At 47.5% G+C, this 20,154-nt stretch overlaps 2 protein-coding genes and 1 pseudogene across 2 annotated transcripts; 2 read left to right on the forward strand and 1 right to left on the reverse strand.

Moving 5' to 3' along the window:
- Positions 1–13: 13 nt before the first annotated feature.
- On the reverse strand, positions 14–16,084 carry C13H9orf43 (chromosome 13 C9orf43 homolog). The gene is given in 13 exon segments (XM_029920609.1): positions 14–496; positions 706–763; positions 1,694–1,773; positions 3,866–3,890; positions 3,893–3,955; positions 4,185–4,261; positions 4,522–4,612; positions 5,171–5,321; positions 7,377–7,477; positions 8,317–8,395; positions 11,829–11,979; positions 12,079–12,231; positions 16,035–16,084. Coding segments are annotated over 13 exon segments (1,314 nt in total). The 5' UTR covers positions 16,072–16,084; the 3' UTR covers positions 14–248.
- LOC115277187 lies at positions 6,714–6,808 on the forward strand (annotated as a pseudogene).
- On the forward strand, positions 15,502–18,352 carry POLE3 (DNA polymerase epsilon 3, accessory subunit). Its single transcript, XM_029920610.1, has 4 exons — positions 15,502–15,947; positions 16,052–16,137; positions 16,512–16,630; positions 16,893–18,352. Exons 1-4 carry the CDS (start codon positions 15,882–15,884, stop codon positions 17,063–17,065), a joined length of 444 nt encoding a protein of 147 aa, XP_029776470.1. The 5' UTR covers positions 15,502–15,881; the 3' UTR covers positions 17,066–18,352.
- The last annotated feature ends 1,802 nt before the right edge of the window (positions 18,353–20,154 follow it).

The raw sequence follows: 20,154 nt of genomic DNA on the forward strand, positions 1-20,154 counted from the left end.
CGCAGTCTTTTGCTCAAGCAGCAGTTGTGTTTAATCACTAAAATTATTCTGTTCCTAATGAAAGAGAAACAATCTACGTTTATGAAGGATGAGACTTTTTCTCCTTCACTTATTTTAGAGGCAAGGAGAAGTGAACGAGGAAAGCAGAACCTCTATGGTCAGGGCCTGGGAAAGCCTCCAGGCAACAGAAGTCCCCTCTGCCTTCTGTCCTTCTGTCCAAGGCCACTGTCCTCAGGATTCCAAGCATCCTACTCGGGAGTAAGGCTGCCCTGCGAAGTCTTGAAAGATCCTTCACCCTCCAATGTGGAGAGCTGGTTCTCCTCATCCTCATCGTCAGTGGCCTGAAGGATCCTCAGTAGTTTGAGCTCAGGGTTCCAGCTTGTTATCGATGTACCGTCTGAAAGGTCCTCTGGGCTCCTCTCTTGGGATTCCAGCACAACGTCCTCCTGAGCGCTGATGTCCTTGTTCGAGGGTTTGGTCTTGGATAATTCAGGATCTGAAAGAAGACCCTGCCATGAACTGCACCTGCAGCCCTCTCCCACCTGTGCCAAACGGAGGACAGAAAAGGAAGGGCTGGGTGTCTTTAGGACCCTTCGGAGGGATGAGGATTATGGCTTCCAGGGAGGTGAACCACCCTCGTCAACAGAGGTTCCACTCTCCCTGGCCTATGTGACTGACTGAGCTTCCTCCACTCTAGGAACTTACCATCCTTACTGGGGAAGGAATCCAGATCATTCTCCATCTGTGGTCTCTCTGTGGAATCCTGAAATTTCATTCGAGTAAGGACACGTGAATCAAGACTTTAGGAGAGTAAGGATTTTTCTAAAAGATGCTTTTCTTGGACAAATTAGCGTCAAGGACAGGACAAAATGCCACCTCCTGAGACTCAAGAGAGAAGCTTGTGTCACAAGCTTCTTTGCCTTCTCAGCTGACTAGATGAAGCCAGAAGCCACTTTTCTCCATTCCCACCTGTCAGTTTAGCATAGACTGCCTCCAAAGGTGCTTCCCTAGAATTCTTCCCATTCCTCCACGCACACACTGCCCCTCCCACCAAGAGATGGGGGCTGTTCTCTCTCCCCTGGAATCTCTTCTCTCGGGCTGGGCTTGTGATTCTGTGACTAATGAAATATGGCAGAAGTGACACTGTCCCAGCTTCAGCCCCATCTCTTAAGAAAGTGCTTTCCCAAGGGCATGTGGGCAGCTCAGCAGGTTAAGCATCTGACTTCGGCTCAAGTCATGACCTGGTGGTTTGTGGGTTTGAGCCCCACATGGAGCTCTGTGCGATCAGCTTGAAGCCTGGAGCCTGCTTCAGATTCTGTGTCTCCTGCTTTCTCTGCCCCTCCCCTACTAACACTCTGTCTCTCTTTCTCTCTCAAAAATAAACAAACATTAAAAAAGGAAAAAAGAAAAGAAAGTGTTTCATGAGATTACTATACTGTTAAGAAGCCCAAAGGAGCCACGATGCAGAGGCCTCATGGAAGAGAACCAAGGCATTTGGCCACCAGCCCCGCCCCGGCCACTGGCTGAAAGCAGCTGCGATGAGGGACATCAAGCGGCCCCAGAAAACTCGTCCAGCCACCCCTCGGAATCACGAGGAATGATCCACCGCTGCAGTTTCAGCTTAGAGGTGGTCTGTTCTATAGTAACAGGAAACTGAACTGGGCCCCCTGCAGAATGGCTCTGGTGCTCCTACCTGCCTCAAGGTGGGTTCTTCTGACTTCATCCGCTGTAGCTGCTTTTTGTCACTTTTCCAACCCAGTAGAGTTCTGTGACCTAGTGACCACAAAGCCAATTCAGTTCTCTTCTTAAAGAGATTTCATATCCCATTGTGGGGCTTCTCGGGGACCCTTAATCTACAAGTGACTCCCCATCTAGGACAAGACAGGTTAGAGGAGATGGAAGGGAGTTCGGCCTCCGAGTTCTATCTGTGACTCTGTTCACCTGGGACTGTGACCACATCTACTACAGAATCAGAGATGGAGGTCAAGTGTATGGTAAAAGACTTAGGGTTCCTCCAAGAAACCTAAGGGGCAGGGCTCTGGACATCTTAGCTGCAGAAGAAACCCTAACCCTATGCTTTCAGTTGATGAATACTCCTCTTACGAACCCTAATGTCCCCCTATTCGCTTCCAAAAATGGAACCCCTCCCTTCCAAAAGTTCTGGTTCTAAGATTCTTCTGCATCAGGCGTTTCCCCAGCCAATCCCTAAATGCATCCGCCCTTTCCTTTCTCACTTCCCTTCCTCTAAATGAACATCTTCCAAGCCGCCACCAGAGATGTGATGGGAAAAGGCAAAGCCAGTCAAAAAACTCCCTTAACAAGCACTGGTTCTCACCCTAGCTGCACACAGGAAGTCCTGGGAGCTCTCGTACTGAGGCCTGGGTCCCAACCCCGGAACTTCTGATTTAATAGGTCTGTGGTGCATCCTGGGTATTTGCAATTGAAAAGGCCCTCAGTTGATTTCAGTGTACAGTCAAGGGGGAGCACCACGACCTGGAGCAAAGGTCAAACACCTTAGCAGGCTACGCAGGCTCCCACCTACCTCTTCAGCCCGTTTCTCCTCTCTCTCAAATCACCAACAGCCATGATCAGCTGCTGTGTTCCCTGAGTAGCCACACTCTTCCAAGATGCCTCTGCTAAAGCTATTCCCACTTCTGGGAATTCTCTTTCCTATCAGGGAACCTCTCACACATTCGAGATCCAATGCAAAGATCAACTCTTCCATAAATCTGTCTCAACCCAGTGAGGACAGGCCACTGCTCTAAGCACAGGGGCACCTGGGTGACTCAGGTCTTGATTTCAGGGTTGTGAGTTCAAGCCTCACACTGGGCTCCATGCTGGGTGTGAAGCCTATTTAAAAATAGAAAAAAAGGCACCCTAGTCACCGATCGGAGGCATCAGGAAGAGGAGCAAAAAGTACTTAAATGAATGCAGGGGAGTGCTGATCACCCAGGATGGGGAACTAACCTTGGGCCAGTCAGCCCCTACCTGGGCAACAGCCCTACTCTTGTGTTTGTCCACGTGAAGGTCAGGAAGCTTCTTAGATCTTCGGGTCAGAGGCCACTGTTGGCATCTGAGAGCTCAATGGGATGGAAAATAAACTGAGAGAGAGAAGCATTCTTCTCAGGAAACAGCTCCCCCGAGCCAGGGCTGGAGAGCAAATTCTGATGATGAAACAATCAGCAATGTCCAGTCTTAATAGGGCACCAGAATCTCCTAAGGTTGAGGGACATTCTTTCTCCTTCCTGTTCTTTCTTTCTTCTGCACTCAAACTGAGCAATGTCAGAGGGACCAGGGTGAGTACATCCTTCAGCTCAGACATGTGATAAGGACTCCAAAAAAGGGGAGATACTTATTCTCACTTCCAGCATGAACACCAGAGGAAAAGAGTTGTTTGTCAGAAGTCGGCTACTTGCCTCCTGGGGGGTTAGACAGTGTGCTGATCCCAGCCCGAGCCTCCAGGAACTAACCCTAGCTGGGAAGGGAAGGGCCCTGGATGGACTCTGCTTCTTCAGGACCCTCTTGGGGCTAATCAGGGGCCCCAGCTCTTTCCTGCCTTGTGGCGTGCTCTCCATCCTCAAATCACTCTGCCTTTTCTAAAGTAAGACGTGAGGGAAAATGCCTCTGACTTGTGCTCATGGTCATCTCTCAAAGGCCCACGTGAAGCAGACATCTGGCCCAGCTGGCTTCCTTAGTAAATGTCTGATGGAAGGATGATGTACGGTGGCCCAGCCGAGCCAAAACACTCCAAGAAGAATTCTGAATGCCTGACAAAGGCAGGTCCCAAGATGGTGGACAGGTTCAGTCTTCCTGCCCTCGCCTATGTCCTGAGATTCCGTCCCTCCCAAACCCACACTCTCCTTACCATCGTGTGGAACATAAACCATGGCACACCTGAATCTTTATGCAAAATGTCCGGGCTTCCTGGATCACTCTTGGGTTTCTTTTTAGCCTCCTGAAACCCACATGTGGAGGAACTGAATTAGGACCTTCGGAAGTGAAGAAAACGTTACAGAAAGAGTCTAAAAGAAGGAAGTTAGTATCTGTAACCAGACAGGAACCCTGTATCCATAACCAGACAGGGGACAGGGAGACTGATAACCTCATACATCGCTTCCCATTCCAGGCTGCGCCCCCTGCCCCAAGCCCAGCCAGTCCTGGGGGTTCCCTCACTGCCCCTCTACCTGTCTCTTAGGTGGTATTTTCACCATCCTCTGCTGCTGCTTCTGCTGCCGCTTCTGCTGCCGCTGCTCCTTGTGACCTGGTGACCAGAGTGGCTCAGTCCTCTTCTCACCGACAGCTCCCACCCTTCCCTGGGCTGCTGGCCCTGCCCTGCTCCACAGTGGTGACAGCGTCTCCATCAGAACCAAGCCACCTGTGGCAGGGCAGGGGCGGAGGGGGGGGCTGCTTTCTGCAGTTTCCTCAGTTCTACATGTGACTCTTGTATGACTTTGGCCACTAACATAACAAAATCGGGACCAAGATCAAGTATAAGCACTGTGAGCTGAGGGGGAACAGTACCTGAGGATCTGAGGGCACTGGAAAATCTACCTTCTGTGTTCAGGTTAGAACACAATTTCTTCAAATGTTCCGGATATTTCAATGCTGGTCTCTGGAGAGAAAAAGAAGGAAAATAAAAAAAAAAAAAAAGAAGAAGAGGAAGAGAGGAGGAGGAGGAGAAGGAGAAGAGAAGAAGGAGAAGGAAAAGGAGGAGGAAGAAGAGAAAAAGGAGGAGGAGGAGGAGGAGAAGGAAGAGGAGGAGGAGAGGAAGAGGGAGAGGACAGAGAAGGGGAAGAGGTAGGGGAAGGGGAAGAGGAAGAGGAGCTCTACTGAAGGTCTTTCCTTTTCCCAAAACATATCCCTCAAATGCAAGCACCCATCTGCCCAACGAGCCCTTTTTGTGAACCCGGTGGGCACGACATTACACCAGGAGCTATGGAGGGAGGAAACAGTGTGAAAGTGCAGAAGAAACAGAGAATGTGGCTGTCCTCAAGCCCCTCCCCACACATTTGCTTTCATGACCATGTAGCCCAGCCCTTCTGTGGGGCTTGAGTCCAGCATAGCAGGATGGAGAGAAAGAAGAAATAGAAAGTCACCTCCCCCAGCCTTGAAAAGAACTGAGTCTAGATTTACATCTAGACGCCCTTCTCTGAGGCTCCCAGGCTCTTACTTGCAGGGTGAGGCGGTGGACAGATAAAAACATCTTAGCCAAAATGGCGCTGTCGGGTCGGCTCTTTTCCAGGGGAAGTTTCTTCTTCGTCATGGCCAACTGTGTCTTCGTCTCCAGAGAAAGCACGGTTTTCCCTTCATCAGGCAAGAGGCTGAAGGGGACAGAGACAGCCAGACAGTCAGCAACAGCTCCTCCTGGAGGGTGTGGCTGATGAAAAAGAGACGAAAAGGGCTCCAAATCTGAATAAAGTTCCACTCTGGGCCTGAAAAGGCCTGTAGCAACAGGTGTTTCCAGCTCCCTGAGGACAGGCATTCTTATCCCCATTTTGCAAATAAGGGAATGAAATGGAAAGATGCTTAGATAAATTACCAAAATGCATAAAACCAGGACATTTCAATGCAAAACCCAAAGGCTGTGTCACTCCAGACCACATTTCCCTTCTGCCTCCCACTTATCCATACTCACCAATAGAAAGAAGAGAGTAGGAGGGGCGCCGGGTGGCTCAGTCAGTTGAGCACCTGATTTCGGCTCAGGTCATGGCTCACGGTTTGTGGGCTTGAGCCCCACGTCAGGCTCTGTGCTGACAACTCAGAGCCTACAGCCTGCTTCAGATTCTGTGTCTCCCTCTCTCTCTGCCCCTCCCCAGCTCGTGACGTGCTCTCTCTCTCTCTCTCAAAAATAAAAATAAAAACATCAAAAAGAAAAAAAAAGAAAGAAAGAAAGAAGAGAGTGGGGGCATCTGGAGGACTCAGTCCATGGAGCAGACAACTCTAGAGCTATGGGTCATGAGTTCAAGCCCCACACTGGGCATAGAGCTTACTTTAAAAACAACAAAAAAGAGGGGCTCCTGGGTGGCCCAGTCAGTTAAGTATCTGACTCTTGATTCAGCTCAGTCATGATCTCACAGTTCATAAATTCGAGCCCCGCATCAGGCTCTGTGCTGACAGTGCAGAGCCTGCCTGGGATTCTCTCTCTCTCTTCCTCTCTCTGGCCTTCCCATGTGCTCTGTCTCTCTCTCTCTCTCTCTCTCTCTCTCTGTCTCTATCAAAATAAACAGGGACACCTGGCTGGTTCAGTTGGTTAAGCGTCCAACTTCAGCTCAGGTCATGACCTCGTTGTTCCCAAGTTCAAGCTCCATGTCAGGTTTGAGATTCTGTGTCTCCCTATCACTCTCTGCCCTTCCCCTGTTCACACTCTGTCTCTCTGTCTCTCTCTCTCTCAAAAATAATAAAATAGGGGCGCCTGGGTGACTCAGTCGGTTAAGCAGCTGACTTCAGCTTGGGTCATGATCTCATGATCCATGAGTTCAAGCCCTGCGTTGGGCTCTGTGTTGACAGCTCAGAGCCTGGAGCCTGCTTCAGATTCTGTGTCTCCCTCTATCTATGACCTTCCCCCACTCATGCTCTGTTTCTCTCTGTCTCAAAAATAAATAAAACATAAAAAAGAAATAAATAAATCTTAAAAATTAAAAAAATAAAGTAAACATTTAAACATTTTTAATAAATAAATAATAAATAAACTTAAAAAAGGGAAAGAGAATGAGATCCTTTTGTAGTTCATAAGCACAGGAGTTCACATTGTTGTGTGACACGAGCCTCCCTCAGAACTTGTTCCAACCTCAGCATCTCCCATCTGAGGTTAAATAAATAAATAAATAATAAAAAATTCTTAAGTCCCATCATATCTAAACAGTCACTTAACAAGAATCTGAAAGCAGCACTCATGAAAGAAAAACCAAACAGTGTCTTCCAATGGTTCTTGGCATTGGCAAGCCTTGGGGCTTTCACCACATGCTTTGGGCACAGGTGCCACCTCTTTGCACCATGGTGCTGGGCACTGGGGCTGAGAGCGAACATGCAGGTGCTTCACGGAAGATGTTTTCACTAGCTGGGGACGACTATTAAGAAAAACTGATAATCAGGAAGCATCTGTTTCTTAGACCCCACGGACACACTGGGTTCTACTGATGGCCACGATTTGATGTAGAGAAACCCCCGCATGAAGCACAAAGTGCGTTAAACAGAACCCCAGCGGAGCAAGAAGCAGACACAGGAGACCATGATCTTCTTCTCTGCGGGCCTCCTGATACTGGCACTGAGGTGGCTAACACGGAGATCACGAACATGAGGCCTGCACAGGGCGGGGGGCGGAGGGGACTTGCGGAATACAAGAGCCGAGGTCCCCATGTTCTGGACACAACACTCACCTCACATGCTTCACTGGTTGTCCCGGGACCCAGATGACAACCATATTTCTGACATCTTGAGGGCTGGGAAGTTGTGTCTCATTCAAATTCAGCACTGAAAGCTAAAGAGAAACATGTGAAGCCTACATATGGCTTCAAGGTACCAGCTCCGGATGGCATTCAGAGCTGACCTAAGAACGGAATTATCGCGCCGACCCAGAGGGTGTGGTGGCGCGGAAGGTGACAAGAAGACATTTCTCATCCCTAAGTTGTCTTTATAACGTGGCCTCTAGAAGCCAGACACCAATACGGGTACTCTGCAAGAGTGAGCACATTTAAACGAATGGCCCCCCCCGCCTCCCTGTGACCTTAGGGGGGCGTTTCCACTGCACTGACAGCGCCGGGCCTGCTTGGGGTTCTCTCTCTTCCTCTCCTCTCCTCACACCTGCGTACATGTATGTGTGCGCTCCCTCTCTCTCAAACTAAACACATTTTAAAAAGAATAAAATAGGACAAAATATCAGAGAACATCACTCGTAGTTAGGGTAAGGATTGTTTTGTGCTATTTTGTTGCAAAACATATTCTTACCAGAGGTCATAGCTAAAAATGACAGTTATCAGAGGAGATGACCCAAAGGCCCATTCTAGGTGTGACATTCCAGCATTTTCATTTCCCCGTACTATGAGGTGACAGGGTTTACTTCGTAGCTGAACATGCTCTATGCAGGACACAGACAGGCAAGTCTTACCTATGCCAAAGGGCCACAGATCAATCCCACTTGTGTCTGGGATTTCTGGAAACAATATAGCATGTAAAGGCATTAGCACAGAGCCTAGCATACACTAAGGGCCCAATATTAGTTAGTTATCATTGTCATTACTCAGATTCTAGTCATCCTCAATGTTAAATAAAGACACATATTTTATCCCCACTAGTAAAGGGAAAATGCTGAGGGAGTACCTTTTTAATTCTATGATTTCCTTCAGGAGACCTGTCAGTGGAGCGGGTTAAATCTTTGTCGGGTAGATCCTTCCGAGGCCTAAAAAATAAGAGTTTCCAAACAGGTAGTGCGATGAGGAAGAGCCTTCTGCTCATCCACAGAAAACCTTGGGGCTCAGTACTTAGCGAATGAATGTTGGGTCTCCCCATTTTCTTAAGTTGTGCTTGCTTCTTTGTTCTGGAACAGCTCCCAGACACTGCACACTGCAAACCCCTCACCTCTGTTTGTTGCATCAAACTGGACTCAGAGCCTAAGCCTCCCTCTTTCCAACCAAAGAGTGAGGTCGCCATCAGTAAAAGGTGACTGAGTTGATGTAGATGTTCAAAGCACATTAAATAAGCAAAATGTGGTATTTATGTACAATAGAATGTTTTTCAACCTCAATAAGGAATGCAATCCTGACACAGGCCCCAACATAGATGAATCCGGAAGCCATTATGCTAAGTGAAATAAGCTGATGCAAAAGAACAAATATTGTAGGATTCCACTTATATGAGGTCCCTAGAGTAAGTGAACTCGTACAGACGGAAAGTAGAAGAGACGTTAACAGGAGCTGGAGGGAAGAGGCAATGGGGAGTTGCTGTTTAATGGGTATGGAGTTCCTGCCTGAGATGATTAAAAAAAAGTTCTAGAAATGGATAGTGGTGATGGTTGTACAACATTGCGAATGTGCTTAATGCCACTGAACTATACACTTAAAAACAGTTAAAACGGTAATCTTGACGTAATGGATGTGTACCACAAAAAAGAATACTGCCCCCTTACATTTTCCTATCACTTGCACTATATTTATTTTTCAAAACATGAGAAGTGGGGCGCCTGGGTGGCTCAGTCGGTTAAGCGTCCGACTTCAGCTCAGGTCATGATCTCACGGTTCGTGGGTTCGAGCCCTGCATCAGGCTCTGTGCTGACAGCTAGCTCAGAGCCTGGAGCCTGTCTTCGGTCTCTCTGACACTTCGGTGTCTCCTGGTCTCTCTGACCCTCCCCTGCTCATGCTATTTTTCAAAAATAAATAAAAACATTAAAAAGAAAACCACACATGTGAAGTGTACAAACGAATAAATAGGAAGTGTAAGATAAAGATAAAAAGGAAGTGTAAGATAAAGACCCAACTCCTTAACCAGATTTATGTGATGTTGGCCGCTGTTTGCCCGCCAGCTCCCTACCCTCACCTCTGCCCATTCTCCCATTCCTGCTCTATGTCCACACACCATGGACTCTTTTCCTCCCACCTAAAGATCTTCCTCTTGCCTCCAGGCCTTTGGATATGGTATTTCTGTAGTCCAGAACTCTCTTCACGTCCACCTCCCACCTGCAACCTCACTTCACCAAACTGTCCAAAGTTTGGGTGAAGGCAGAGATGCCACAGAAGACAGTGCCCTGAGGAACCTGCTCCACGTGCTTCCACACCCCCGGGGTGCCCCTCTCAGCACCCCCGGCACACGGAATGGCTCTCTTCCCCCCTGGCTAGGCTGAAAGCCCTTTGGGGTTAAAGACTATATCTTGCTGCCTAGGTGGCTCCGTCAGTTGAGCATCCAGCTTCGGCTCAGGCCATGATCTCACGGTTCACAAGTTCAAGCCCTGCATCAGCTCAGGGCTGTCAGCACAGAGCCTGGGGCCTGCTTCAGATCCTCTGCCCCCCTCTCTCTGCCACTCCCCCCTCCACTCTCTCAAAAATAAATAAAACTCTTTAAAAAAATATTGTATCTTGTTTACCACTGAATCCTCAGAGCCCAGCAAAGTGGCCCCGAGTAAGATACATTTGTAAATTAAATGAGTGACTACGTGAGCGATGTTGTAGCCTTTGCCTTCACAGGCCCTGGCTTGGAGAAGCCATCTTCCTCCTGAGGTTCAAGTCCTAGAGAACCAGAAAGTAGTCCTATCCTTTCCCGTGCTGTGTTTAGCCTCTCGGAAGCCACCAAAGGCTGCTTACGTTAAATAGGAGAAAAGGAACCCGTACAAGGACTGCCAGCAGTGCTTTGATTCCAGGCCACAGGGGTTTTGAATTTTACAAGCCTACGTTTTCCACAGATGTCTGTCCCTTAGCTTCCCGTATCTGCAAGCACTAATTGGGTGCCTAGACTCTGTGGGCGATTCAAAAGGAAACCATTGCTTCTGCCTTCAAGAGCTTACAAATAGTTTCATACCTAAAAATAAAATATAAGAGAGAGAGCGCGTGTGGACACAGTTTTCTGATGACCGGCAGAGGCTGACGAGGTACTCCCTGTGGTGGCCTGAATTGTGCCCTCAAATTCTCCTATTGAATCCTAACCCTCAATACCCCGAAATTTGAGTCCCTCAGTATTTGGAGATAGGGTCTTTAAGGAAGTAATTAAGGCAAACTGAGGTCATACAGACAGGCCCTAATCCGAGATGACTGGTGCTCTTATTAAGAAAAGGAAGTCAGGGGATTACATGATGAGCACTGAGTGACGCACAGAATTGGTGAATCAGTATATTTCACACCTGAAACTAACATAACAGTGTTATTAACTATATTGGAATTAAAATTAAGCACTTAATTAAAAAAGAAGAAAAAGAAATTGGGACAAAGACACATGGGAGAAAGAACATGTTAAAACACAGGCCACTTAGGGGCATCTGGGTGGCTCGGCCCGTTAGATGTCTGACTTTAGCTCAGGTCATGGTCTCACAGTCTATGGGTTCGAGCCCCGCATCGGGCTCTGTGCTGACAGCTCGGAGCCTGGAGCCTGCTTCAGATTCTATGTCTCCTGTTCTCTCTGCCCCTCCCCGCTCATGTTGTCTCTCAAAAATAAACATTAAAAAAAAATAGGCCACATACAAGTCAAGGAGAAAGGGTTCAGAAGAAAACAACTCTACCAACACCCTAATCTTGGACTTTTAGCCTCTCAACTGTGAAAAAACAAATTTGTGTTGTTTAAGCCACATAGCCTAGGGTATTTTGTTACAGTGACCCTGGCAAATTAATATAACCCTATTTTAACTAACAATACAAATAAAGATTTTCTTTTATTTCCCACTGCTTATTCACCATTTCTCTCATTGAACTAGTGTTTTTTTTTTAAGTTTATTTATTTATTTATTTATTTATTTCATTTTTGAGAAACAGAGAGAGACAGGGTGATCAGGGGAGGGTCAGAGAGAGAGGGAGACACAGAATCTGAAGACAGGCTCCAGACTCTGAGCTGTCAGCACAGAGCCCGATGTGAGGCTCGAACCCATGAACTGCGAGAACATGACCTGAGCTGAAGTGGGACGCTTAACCGAATGAGCCACCCAGGCGCCCCTTAATTTATTTATTTTTGAGAGAGAGAGAGAGAGCCTGAGCCTCAGCTGCAGAGGGGCAGAGAGAGACACACACACAGAATCCGAAGCAGGTGCCCGGAACTGATGTTTTATTTTTAATCCAGCTTACTCAGAGTCTACTACATGGGTCAACCCAGGATTTTGAGATAGTAGGCTCATAAGGGAAGATTCCATGGTAATTTACCTGCCTTGAAATTTGGAGTCAAACTTTGAACGTTGACACAATAAAGAGGGAGCTTTGCTGAAGGTAAATCCTGATAAATGACCACGAGCAAGTCTCTTGGCCGGGAAGCAGGGGGCTGAGATGTTTACAATGGTGAGCACTGGGAGTTTGTCTGAGAAAAAAGACAAGAAAGCATGCAATATGTCAAAAGGGAGCCAAACGGAAATAGTTCAAAGATCTCATAAGAAGAAGCAGGGCTGCCTAAATTTACCTTCATTATTCGGAGCTGTTTTGCACGGAGGGCGCAGGATTCGAGGGTGGCCCCTCTCAATCCGGCGGATCGTTGCCCAGCATTGTGGATGCTGACAAAGGGCCAACTTGCAGGTGGTTTCGTCCCACTGGCTCTCATCTGGCAAGTCCATAGCTACAAACGGTTTAGGACAAAAGCCAATCGTGCAGCTTTCTAGCCCTCCAGAGTAACAACAACCACATAATGAGAGCATATTATACATTAGCCATGCGGTCCAGATCTTAATTTAGACTCAAAGCATAAAATATTTCTACTGAACCCATATACATAAATGATGGTTACAGGATAGTTAACAATTGGGTAGCAAGTGGGGCGCCTGGGTGGCTCAGTCGGTTAAGCATCTGACTTTGGCTCAGGTCATGATCTCACAGCTCGTGAGTTTGAGACCCGCACCAGAGTCTGTGCTGACAGCTCAGAGCCCGGAGCCTGCTTCAGATTCTGTGTCTTCTTCTCTCTCTCTGACCCTCCCCTGCTTGTGCACTGTCTCTGTCTCTGTCTCTCTCTCTCTGTCTCTCAAAAATGAATAAATATTTTTAAAAATTTTTTTAAAAGGATTTAAAAAAAGAATAGGGTAACAAGCAACTCAGCCATTAGAAAGAATAAGAAGACTGGCTAACAAGCAAGTATGAAAACGGCTCAACATGAAATAGAGTGGCAAGAGTATTTGGAACAGAATGACTTCAGCACGTCTCCTGCTTGACCATTTAGTAGCTGAGTGGCCTGGCACTTAAACCATCTGAGGTTCAGGTTCTTTATCTATAAAATGAAGATAAGCCTATTTCACAGGGTCATTATAAAAATTAGTTAATGGATATTAAAAGATCTGGGGGGCGCACCTGAGTAGCTCAGTCAGTTGAGCACCCCCTTCAGTTCAGGTCATGATCTCATGGTTTGTGAGTCCGAGCCCCATATCAGGCTCTCTGCTATCAGCACAGAGCCTACTTTGGATCCTCTGTCTCCATCTCTCTCTCTGCCCCCACCCCACTCACTCTCTTTCTCTCAAAAATAAAAATAAAATATTAAAAAATAAATAAATAGGGGTGCCTGGGTGGCTCAGTCGGTTGAGCAGCCAACTTAGGCTCGGGTCATGATCTCGCGGTTTGAGGGTTTGAGCCCCGCATCGGGCTCTGTGCTGACAGCTCAGAGCCTGGAGCCTGTCTTTGGATTCTATGTCTCCCTCTCTCTCTGACTCTCCCCTGCTCATGCTGTTTCTCTCTCTCTCTCTCTCAAAAATAAATAAAAAACATTTTTAAATAAACATTAAAAAATTGTTTAAATATATATACATACATACATACATAAAAGGTCTGGTGTGTAGTTCAAGATAAGTATTAGCATCGTTTCCCTTTCCCCTTCATTAATCATTAGGGAGAACACACCACCATCTCCAAACAAAATGTCTCATCAAATTAGAACTAAGGCAGTCACAGAAGTGCTTGAGATGGCTCAAACCGTTGGAAAACATGCTTCATTTTTCAACGTGCTCCAATTCACAAACAGGCAACTAAAATACCCACCAGAAATGAGTGGGTTTACTCAAACAAAAAAAACGTAGACTTGCAGTCACATCAGGGGCCTCTGGCTTTTCATTTACTGGCTGTATTGTCCTAGGCAAGTGACTTCACCTCCCTCAGCTTGCTTCCTCATATAAAGTGGGGATGGGAAATCCCGAAATAGGATTGAAGAGCATTAAAGGAAATGTACTTTTATGTATCCTATATAATAGAGGATTGATAAATAGTATAATCTTTCTCTCTCCAGAAATATTTTAGGCCATCACTACCACCTGGTCCCTAATAACTTTTTAAGGACAATATCCATTTCTTCTTCCTTTTACTCAACACATTTATTGACTACCAAATCTGTGACAGGACCTGTTACAGGCATAGAGGACAGTAATGAACAAAATAAGTCCCTGTTCTAAAGAGCCTATAAACTAGACCAAAGATAGCCAACTACTGGCATGGGATCACAGCTGTCCCATGATTCATTTTGTCGGGCCTGCCATTTGAGCCATTTATTTTTAATGGAAATAGTCCACAAGGTTCCTATTTCTGGTTCCTCTTAAAGATCAAAATATTTGACTGCATGGTGGTCCCGATTCTGACTCGATATTGTCAGATAATTGGATGGAACTAAGTGCCTCCTGGTAGCTTTAAATCAGACCTGTTCTATCCAGATGGCGAGTTCTGCCACCAAACCCTACAATCTCTAATTAATGCTATTTCCGTTGCCCTTTGTCATTGATTTGCTCTTGTTTCTCTCATAATAAGTATGTCTCTGCACTCATGTCTCTGTCAAAAGCTGGAAAACAGGGATGCCTGGCCGGCTCAGTTGGTAGAACATGTGATTCTCAATCTCCCACCCTGAGTTTGAGTCCTAGGTTGCCTGTAGAGATTACTCAAAAAAAAAAAAAATTAATGTAAAGCAGGAACATGAAGGGTGAAGTGAGAGCATGTTTCAGGAAAAAAAAAAAAAGCATTGGTGTGGGGCACCTGGGTGGCTCAGTGGTTGAGGGTCCGACTTCACCTCAGGTCATGATCTCTCAGTTGGTGGGTTCATGCCCTGCATCGGGCTCTGTGCTGACAGCTAGCTCAGAGCTTGGAGACTGTCTTAGGATTCTGTGTCTCCCTCTCTCTCTCTGACCTTCCCCTGCTCATGCTGTCTCTCTCTCTCTAAAATAAATAAAAACAGTACCAAAAAAAAAAAACTCACATAAAGAAAGCATTGGTGCTCAGTGGGAACGAGGACCATTTCTACATACATAACCTGAAAATGATACAATTTAAAAACCACTGCAAAATCATGGTAATGTTTTTGACGGAAAGAGGTGTGATCCACAATTCAATGAAAAAATAAATACAAGTTTAACAGGTTTTGGTTTTAAATGGAGTGCAATGTCGCGTTATTCTTACAACTGCCTGCTCGCTGCCCTTTCGTTATCCGACACGTCCGAATTGAGACCCGATGTCGAGTCATGCCCATTTCTATGCCGCCCGCGTTAGCTTTGTACTGGCAAAGGAGTCTGCATCCAACAATTCTAGGCGACAAACATCCTTAATGCGATTATTACAAAGTTGGGACGGGTGAAAAGATTAAAGATGGACATGAGGTTCCCTAGAATTGAAAAAAGATACCCGCTTCGTTCCACAAAAGGAAAGTAGAAGAGTCCGGCCTCGGGGCGCCGCAGTACGACATGCCACGCCAAACTGCGTGGAAGAACTGGCGCACTCCGAAAACCCGACCCCGCCCCAGGCAGGGTGGAAGGGGCGGGGCCCCGTCCACCAGGCCCCGCCTTCCGTTGGAAGAAGCCCCGCCCCGTCCGTTCAGTCCACGCCTCGTTCTCCCACTCTAGCCGCCAGGCAGCACCGTTGCCAGGCAGCGGCGCAGAGCACTGTGGGGAAGGGACGGAAGCTCCAGTGAGCCATACTTGATCTGATGAAAAGTTTCCAGACGTGGTGGCGGCGTGAAGCAGAAAAACGAGCATTGGAAGCGGCACTGAGTCCCGGTGGGGTCGGACGGAAGCCCGGGTGGGCCAAAACCGTAGAGGCGTGGAAAGTTCAGATGCTTAGGCGACTCGAGGCGGAGGCGGGGCTGGGTGAGGAGGCAGGCAATGGCGCGCGGGGCACTGTGGGACGCCGTGTGGGCTACGTGAGGCGGGACGGAAGCCTCTTTGGGTCAGACTGTGGCGACGCGGGAAGTCCGGACGCCGTAGCGGCCTGAAGAAGAGGCTTGAGACCGAGGTGCGGGCCCCGGTGGCGGCAATGGCGGAGAGGCCCGAGGACCTAAACCTGCCCAATGCCGTCATCACCAGGATCATCAAGGAGGCGGTGAGCAGCTTCGGCGGACAGCTGGGCCAGGGGCGGACGGGCGGGCAGCAGAGGAGGCAGGTCCTGGGCCGGCAGCTTTTTACTCACCCACGTTCTTTTTCCAGCTCCCGGACGGTGTCAACATCTCCAAGGAGGCCCGCAGCGCCATCTCCCGCGCCGCCAGCGTCTTCGTGCTGTACGCCACTTCCTGGTGAGGCAGGCGGAGGCTAGCCACCACCTAGCTCTGGGGCTGGGGCGTCAGAGGGCCGCAGAGCCCTGCCCCTGGCGTTCGTGGCCCGGGGCCCACACACCCCCGTATTCGTGTCTTGCCCCCGTGAGGGGAAGGGAGGCCCTCCTCCAGTTCTTGGAAGGGCTGAAGCAAAATAAAGCAACAAAACTGTTTTGCTTTAACATTTTGGTTCAGGGCAGGGAGGGACTTATCATGTCACCAAAAACCCATGCATCTGTGACCTAGGCTTTTCCGTACCACCTTCTAGTGCCCCTTTTCCACCCACCCCATAGGCGGCAAGAGGGGGTCTGACAGCCCCTGACGCCCTTTAGTCCTTTTATTTATTTTTTTTTCAGTGCCAACAACTTCGCGATGAAAGGGAAACGCAAGACCCTGAATGCCAGTGACGTGCTCTCAGCCATGGAAGAGATGGAGTTCCAGCGGTTCGTTACCCCGTTGAAAGAAGCTCTGGAAGGTAATGACCCTCTCCTCTGCTCAGCCAAGTAGATGTTCATCCTGTGTCACCTGCTCACCTGGCCCTGAGTCTTCTCGGCCTGGGTCCCCATAAGAAGGAAACAAGGGTTGGATGTGACTCAAAGTCCCTTCAGTTGGCACCATCTCAGATCTGAGGGGTATTTCTCCTTCTCTGCCCCAGCGTTTCCAGTTATACAGGGGAGTTAACGGCTGCGGCCGCTTGGTTCAGCCCTGCCCCCTAACCCCCACCTTGCCCCTTACAGCATACAGGCGAGAGCAGAAGGGCAAGAAGGAAGCTTCAGAGCAAAAGAAGAAGGACAAAGACAAAAAAACCGATTCGGAAGAGCAAGACAAGAGCAGGGAGGAGGACAATGATGAAGACGAGGAAAGGCTGGACGAAGAAGAACAGAATGAGGAGGAGGAATTGGACAACTGATGGGATGGGAAGACTGGCACGCCGCAAGGGACCATCCTGCACTGTGGTACGTTTGTGGGAAGCTTGTCCCTGCTGGGCAGAGCAGCCTTAGCCCGAAGAGCCGGAGAAGACCAAAATCAAAACTGGCAATTGGATCATCATCCAAACCAGCGCTTCCATCAGGGAATCTGAGTACCAGAATCCTGTTTTGCTAAATCAGCCTTTGAGGCAGAGAGGGATTCTGAGCGGCTAATGTAATTAGTCGATCTCATCTCTCTTGTTTCCTTACATATGTGGTTAGGTAGGTTTTGATCCCCAGTTCCCATCCGACCCCCACTGGCCAATAAGTAATAAGAACTTCCGTGCTGCCTTCTGTGTTCCAGATCACAAAGGCAGTCAAAGCTCAGGAAAAATTGGGGCTTTGAGCATAGTCAGCCTGTTGTGATTGTACAGGGTTTGGCAGTACTGGCCTATTAAACATGGCCAGAATGGTTTGGCTTTAGGAAAGTAGCAAAAGACTACGAGAGAATGAAATCTGTTGTCTTTTCACCGTACAGTAACATTGATTGAATTTTGATTTCTACATTGCTTGGAGCCGCTCTGTATTGCCTGGTAGGCATCTGACCTGCTGGGGTGACTGCACTCTGGCCTCATAGGCTTTAAAAGCAGCAGTGTAGAGTGGAATTAGTCAGCAAGTGTGCCAACATCTTACTCTTACCAAACAAAATCACAGATGGTTTAGTCTTCGACGCACCTCACGCCACTGTGTCGTCACCTCCTGGAAGGTATAAAATTCCAGGCTTTCTCTTCTTGTAGTCCACTTCCCAAGTTTTTTCATTCTTCCAATTCCTGAAAAGGTCCAACCTTTCTTGTATGCGCAACTGTGTCCCTCTGTCCTGCTGGTCTTCTGCCTCTCTTCTGTACCCCATTCCACTTTCTCTTTCCCTCCTTTTCTCACATCTGCCAACCCAGAAACCTTGATAAACTGTTTAATATCCCAAAGGGCAGAAATTTGATGGTGCTCGGGAATCTAATATCCACCCCTAAGGTCAACCCCTTCAACTGCTTCTAGAGTAAGTCTTGATCTTTCTTATTTTTTTTTCTCTCAACATGTGGTGCTCCAAGCACTTTTTTGTTTTTCTCTAAGTTGAGCGCTTGGAGGTTGCCAGGTGGTGATGTGTATGTAGTTTGACACTGTTAATTTGTTAAGTGAATACAGTCAAAAGTTTGTTGACAACTGAGTGAAGAATGTTGAGGAAAATTATAATGCTTTGTATAAATAAAGAACATTCTTGTTAAAAATGGTGACTCCCGTTTCATCCTGCTTGTTTTTGCTATGCTTTGGGGGAGGACTCGCTGATCATGCCTCAGAGAGTTCTTGGAGAGTGGACTGGGCCAGATCTTTGTAAATCGGGGATCGTGCATTGCCTCGGATGGCCAGCAGAGGCCGCTCTCCACCACAACAAGAGTTTTTCATGGCTCTCCTGGGCAACCCACGCTTAGTAGTTGCTCAGAGACTCAACATTTATGGAGGCCCCACTGTAGGTCTGCAGCTGTCCTAATGCTTTCAAGTATGAACTCTGAAACCCTTTCAAGGGGAACTGCTACCTTCCTGATCTCAGCCGTAAGCTACATTACTTCTCTAGTGTTCGGAACATTTTCAAATCCTGAATTTATAAATAACATTTCATAAAGATACAACCTCAATAGTTATTAGACCCAGTGGCTTTTTCCTTCTCCAGAAAAGAAACATCCTTTCTTAACTCCCATGAGCGCCACTCCGCCAAGCTCTCAAATCCCATCTGGACTCCTGTGGCTTCCTTTGAGCTGTTTCCTGCCTCATCTCTGCTGGCCCTAGCGTCTCCTGTGTACTGCTTGCCAGGTGGATCCTCCTGGAACGTAGCTATGTTTTAGCCCCTCACTGGGTCCTATTAAGTCCATACTCAAACCTGGTACACAAAACCCGCTTAAGGAGGAATTGCCTTACCATCTATTCCAATCCATTTCTACGTTACCGTGTAAGTCTCTTGTCATTGGATCCCCAAAACAACTCCTTGCTCCTTGCACATGGCTTTGGTTAGCACATTTTGACTACCTAAGAAAAACCATGTTTCCTGTGAGTGGGAATTATGACTCAAAACTACAGAATTTAAGGGGCCCCTGGCTGACTCAGTAGGTAGAGCCTGTGAGTCTTGTACTCAGGGTGGTGAGCTCAAGCCTCATGCTGGGTGTAGAGATTACTTCCAAGAACTGGAAAGAATCTGATGTTATCAGCCAGTTTTTTCTGAGGACTCCCTAATCATTCCTGTAGTGGTGTCTGAATTTTGAAGGTTGCTTACTAGGTTAAGACAAGAATCTCATCTTTTGTGAGCCACAGCCTTTCATGCCTAGAGATTATGATCTGGATTTGGAAGGTGAGACGGTTTTCATCCTTACCCAGGTAAAATCACATTTGCAGGGATGTCTAGCTAGCTCAGTCAGTGGAATGTGCGACTCTTCATCTTGGGGTTGTAAGTTCAAGCCCCCCATTGGGTGTAGAGATTATTTAAAAAATAAAATCAGGGCACCTGAGTGGCTCAATCAAGTAAACCTCTAACTCTTGATGTAGACCCAGGTCCTGATCTAGCCCCAGGTCAGGCTCCCTGCTGAGTGTGGAGCCTTCTTGGGATCCTATCTCTCCCTCTCTGTCCTCATCCCCCACTCATGCTCACTCACGCTCTCAAAAATAAATAAACTTAAAATCTTTTTAAAAATTACTTTTGCAGCCTAATCCTATTTTTTGCTGATGGGAAATTGAGGCTCATCAGAGAGAAGTGACTTGCTCAAGATCTTACCACTAATTTATGAAAGCTAGGATCCTGTCTAGTGGTCCCTGGCCTTCTGCTGCTCTTTTTTTAATAAGCTTTTTTTTTGGGGGGGGGGCAATTTTAGTTTTCAGAAAAGTTGCAGAATTCAGAGAGTTCGCATATAATCATCACCCAACTTTGCCTCATGTTGACATCTTACATAGCCATGGTACCTTTGTCAAAACAGAAAAATACCAAACTATTCATATTCCACCAGTTTTTCCACTAAAGGCCTTTTTGGATCCAGGATCCATTCCAGAATGC

This window comes from Suricata suricatta, chromosome 13, assembly GCF_006229205.1.
Source record: "Suricata suricatta isolate VVHF042 chromosome 13, meerkat_22Aug2017_6uvM2_HiC, whole genome shotgun sequence".
Lineage (NCBI taxonomy): Eukaryota > Metazoa > Chordata > Mammalia > Carnivora > Herpestidae > Suricata > Suricata suricatta.